Source organism: Dipodomys ordii, unplaced genomic scaffold, assembly GCF_000151885.1.
Source record: "Dipodomys ordii isolate 6190 unplaced genomic scaffold, Dord_2.0 Scaffold201, whole genome shotgun sequence".
NCBI classification, from domain to species: Eukaryota; Metazoa; Chordata; class Mammalia; order Rodentia; family Heteromyidae; genus Dipodomys; species Dipodomys ordii.
The window spans coordinates 2,083,869-2,089,016 of NW_012267417.1; the positions used below are offsets into that span (position 1 = coordinate 2,083,869).

General features: G+C 37.0%; 1 protein-coding gene across 2 annotated transcripts in view; it reads left to right on the forward strand.

Annotated features, from left to right (window-relative positions):
- The window catches only part of Ercc6l2 (excision repair cross-complementation group 6-like 2), a 63,761-nt gene extending 58,842 nt beyond the window's left edge, over positions 1-4,919 (forward strand). The window contains exons 17-18 of one of the 2 annotated variants that reach the window (XM_013034933.1): positions 2,422-3,463; positions 4,711-4,919. In XM_013034933.1, coding sequence (XP_012890387.1) covers positions 2,422-3,394 — 973 coding nt within the window. In that variant the 3' untranslated portion in view covers positions 3,395-3,463; positions 4,711-4,919. Of the gene's footprint in view, positions 1-2,421; positions 4,029-4,710 lie in introns of those variants that run through there. The other variant, XM_013034935.1, reaches the window with a different exon arrangement.
- Positions 4,920-5,148: the final 229 nt, after the last annotated feature.

Here is a 5,148-nt window from a genome sequence, read left to right on the forward strand (position 1 = left end):
TTTTTTCTTTTTGCTTATGTGGTGCTGAGGAATCGAACCCAGGGCCTCTGGCATGCAAGGCAAGCGCTCTACCACTGAGCCACCTTCCCAGCCCAAGTCCTTGAGATTTTTATCTCCAAATAAAAACTAGAAGTGGAGCTGTGGCTCTAGTGGTAGAGCCCTAGCCTGAAAAAAGCTAAGGGACAGCTCCCACACCTTGAGTTCAAGCCCAGAGATCAGCACAAGAGTGTGTGCGTGCATTTGTGTTCACACACACACACATACACACACACACACACACACACACACACACAGGGGCAAAAGTAAAATGAATGATAAGTATAACTCATTCTCTCCATAGTAATCTTGTGGACTAATTGACTTCTTAGGCTAAGTTCTTCCCAGAGGTGACAGACCCAGGGCCACATATGAGGTCATGGTTTTAGCACAGCAGAAATGAAGTTACTTTGGCAGTTACCATGACACCACCCCATCTTGGATAAATAAAAGACATCAGCTTATAACCCTGCCAGTTACTAAATCTTTGCAAGCACAAATATTTATTAGAAAGGCCATGAAAATGGATTTGGAGATGATTAATAAACAAAATAATAACTTATTACTTCATTTGAAGTTAAAAACTGGGACCTTTTAAGAACATACTTACATTCCAAGAAGAACATTGACAGTTTCCAGGACAGAAATTGGGGAGCTTGTACTTGTGTTATTAAATATTCTGTTGGAGTTGAGAGTGGCTGTCAATCAGGAGAGTAAAGTGTCTGGATTTGGAAGGTTTAACAAGACAGTGTGGTGAGTTCTGAAGCCCTGATGCTTATCTGAAAGTATAAGAGACAGATGTAAGCATGCATGGTAGGTTGCCATTAAAATCAAAGGAAACACAAACTTTATATAATCTGACCGGAAGAGAGAAAAACAAAATATTCAAAATAGTAACATCAAAGTGCCTTCTTACTACATTAAAAGTAATTAATTATTTTAGCTTATACTATAACACTGTTCACACAATAAAATTTCAGCCTTTTTCACTTGGTATACAGACCCCTTATGATTGCCACCCTCTTTCTCAGTTTCTCCTGCCCCTCTGTGTGTAAGGAAACTCTCTCCCTGTCTTTACCTGACTGATGTGATCTTGGGAAAACCCTCCCTACCCTATTCCTTTAACCATCAGTTAGGTTCTGTGCTTACTACTTTCTCTATGCAATTCACTGTCATTATTTTCTAGTTGGATTTTCATGTACTTGTCCTGTCCACCGCTGCTTGAACCAGACAGCAAACTCAATGAAGCTAGGAAACAGGGTCTTCTTCACTGGTATATCGTACTGAGCACCTAACAGGTGTCTCTAAATATTGTTAGATGAATGAATGAACATTTCAAGGGATGAACATATGAAGAATAAATGTAATTTTTAAACTTTGGGAATCTTAATCATGCACTGTCACATGATTGTGGTTTTGTTCAAAGAAGTTTTATAAACATTGGGCTCCCTTGAAGTCCAGCCTCAACATTAGAAAAAAAACACCCTCTTAGTCTGCCCAGCTGTCATGACAAAGAACTACTGACTGAGTAGCATAAACTGCAGGTATTTGTTTCTCACAGATTAAGAATCTAGGAAGTTCAAGATGAAGTGTTAATCAGTTTGGACTTTGGTGAGGAACCTCTCTCTCCTAACTTGCAAATGGCCTACCTTCTCACTGTCCTCTTGTGGCAGCAGGGAAGAGGGGACTAGCAGAAGAGGTTAGAGTTTGGGTTTTGGTCTTTGGTTTGGGTGTTTGTTTTTGATACAGGGTCTCTCAGTGGAGCCTAGGCTTGTCCTCCTGAGTGCTAGGATTACACCTGGCAAATAGAAGCTCACTTCCAAGTAACTATCTGTACTGAATTTGGAACAATTGGGGGGGGGGAGAGAAGTTAGGGTTGTCAACAGAAGAACTCAAGCCTTGTAAATTTCTGCATTATTTGTGGACAAAGCAAAAAGAGGAAAGGAAGGGAAAATTGTTTTTAATTTTTCAGAATTTTCTCTTTTGTTCATAAAACTCTAGCAATACTCTTTCATGGGGCTTGAATGCAATAAAGATTTTCAAATGTAGATTGTGTGAATTATGATTCTCCTGTCAGTCATAAATTGGCTCACTGGAGAAGTAGCATGCTGAGATCCCATATTTCCCCAGAAATACCTGATAGTATAAATCAGAATAACCTTGAAAGCTGGTGATTTCAATGAGCTTAGATTGTTTTTTTTTTCAATAGCTTAAGGAAAGAGGCCATATTCTCCTAAGATAAAACACATTGACTCTATGGAATTAAGGCATATGCTAAAGGATTAAAGTTACATTCCTTTGCCTATGCATTTCCCATTACTGATGAGTTCTTTGAAAATAAAATGTATTGGAAATAACCACTTGTTTTATTCATTTAATCTTTAGAAAACAATTTGAAGAAATGGCCTCTTATTATAACTTACCTTCAGCAAAGGAATTTGCTAAATGTATAGCTAATGCTACATCAGAAGAAAGACAGAAAATGCTGAGAGACTTTTATATTTCTCAGTATCCAGAGGTTGAAGAACTTTTTGAGGAATCTGCTTCAATATCCATTGAATCTACACACAAAGAAGGAGGGAGAGTCAGGAAAAAATTCAAAGAAAGAAAATCTCCAGTAAAAGAAAGGCTGCCAGATTCTAAAAGTCCAACATTTAATGATTCCACCAAAAAGATTTCTCAAATTTATAACCTAAAAATACATAAAGGAGAAGCAATTAAGTTTCATAAAGATATTTTTCATAAAGAAGAGATACTTTCTACTGATGAAGAAACCAAGAAATTACCCATGAGCTCCACTGGAGAGATTAAGAGTGGGAAAAAGAACCAAATACCCAAAGACCCTGTAGCCTCCTGCTCTCTGAACAGGAAGTCTGAGACACATGAGAGAAAGTTAAAAAATACCATGGAAAACCAACAGCACCTCACAAGAATGAGTGTTTCAAGAAATGGACCCCTTTTCAAGTTGGAAAACAAAAATGTAGACAATCCAGTGTTAGAAAGCCCTTCTGTGGAAGGCTTACTTGGTGACACCTCTATTCTTGATGACCTCTTTAAAAGTCATGAGAACAGTGCCACACAACTGCCAAAAAAAGTTCTTTCAAGGCCCATGGAAAAGGCAAAACAGAAGCCAAAAGACTTCTGGGACATCTTGAATGAGCAGAATGACGACAATCTTAACAAACTCACCGACTTGGCAGTGATAGAGACTCTGTGTGAAAAAGCCCCCCTTGCTGTGTCCTCCAAAAGGAAAGCAGAGCTGGAAACTTCCCTTTGGAAGTCCAATGAGAAGTTTTTGTGGAAGACATTTAACTCAAGTGATACAGATGAAAACATAACCAATACACAGAGAGAATAACGTATACACATGTCAGGGAATTAGTTCACATGGGAACTGCTGCCATGAATGTTTACAGTACTGTGTATGGTATGTGAATTTATAGATATAGTTACACACTAGTGGTAGTAACTTGAACATGGTTCTTAGCATTTAAAATGTTATCATGGATTTGTTTTCTACAATATTTAATTTGGTATTTTTTTAATAAACCACAATCATAGATCTGGAGGTATAGTCTAAGTGGGAAAACACTTGCCTAGTGAGGAAGGTCCCACTGCATAAAATAAAAAATAAAATGAAACTGTATTATAACATCTTCTGAAATTTAAAAAATTATTCAATTTGCTATTGAGACCTATGGCATTGCCCCTACTTCTCACTAATGTGACCTAGAATTGGATCCATTTCTTAATGTGAAGCTGCTGGATTTGGACCACATCACTATGCATATCCTTGCACTTTAAAAGAGCTTTCATTCACTCTTCTCAAATTCCATTAGTTATAAGTCACTTCATGCTCCCAAATCACTTACACACTGATAGGTTTTTCTTTGGAAAGCCACTCATTGTTTTTCAAAACCTCTGATTTGTTGTATGACTATTAAATTATTTTAGGAAATAGTAATAATACTGAGTTATTGTGGTATTGTGAATATATGGTTTTGTGTTAAATTTAAAATTCTTCTAACAGCTCAAAATCAAAGATAACGTTACCAACAGCTGTACTATTTTTTTTTTTTTTTTGTCATGGGGCTTGAACTCAGGGCATGGGCACTGTCCCTGATCTCTTTCGCTCAAAGCTAGCGCTCTACCACTTTGAGCCACAGCTCCACCCGGTTTTTGAATGGTTAATTGGAGATGAGTCTCATGGGAACTTTTCCACCTGGGCTGGTTTTGAACCATGATCATCAGATCTCAGCCACTGGCGCCTTGGCACCTGAACTTTTTATACAACTATTGTGATTTAATTATTGTAAATAAAACTTTGTGTAGTGTTTATTTAGGAAAAAGAAATGAATAGACACTTTTAACTAAAACTATTTTGCTGAAGTTAATTTATGTAATTTATATCAGAAATGGAATGTGATCATTATTGGCTTAATATATTTTAAAATATTCTCTCAGTTTGTGAGGCATGCAGCATGCTTGATATCTTTCTCTTCTAGCATATGTTTGTGCTAATTCTTTCATAACCCACTAAATTGACTTCTTGGGTGAGTAATAATTAAGAACTAGTTTACAGAACACAACTGCAGGTTATTTAGAGTTAGTGATCTTCTCTCTACTTGCATCTGAACTATGTCCAGACTTCTCAGATGCTGTATTTTCCAGTAGGGAGCTTTCTACAAAATGAATGTGCTGTACAGACTGTGTGGTGGTAGACTACACATGAAGATGCTGTCAGTTTACTGTGGTTAGCTGTTGGAGGAGCTCCGAGAGTAAGTAGATATTACCTCATCTCAACTTACATACTAGACAAGTATAGTTCAGATGTTTTAATAAAATACATTTTTCACAAAATAAACTACCTTTAATTTTTTTACATGAGTACAATCTTATGATTACAAAGTTCCAGTTACACAAATATTAGCTCTGCTTTTCAAATATGAAGAAATGCTCTTAAGTGGACTTTTGTCAATGGCATTCAAAAATGCAGATCAGGTGTTTACTGGTCTCTGCACCCTCCTTGTGTGTGCACTTATAAAGAAGGGTCTTTCTTATCTAGCTTCCAATTTTTCAACTCTTTCTTCTTTGCCCTTCTTTGTTCTCATA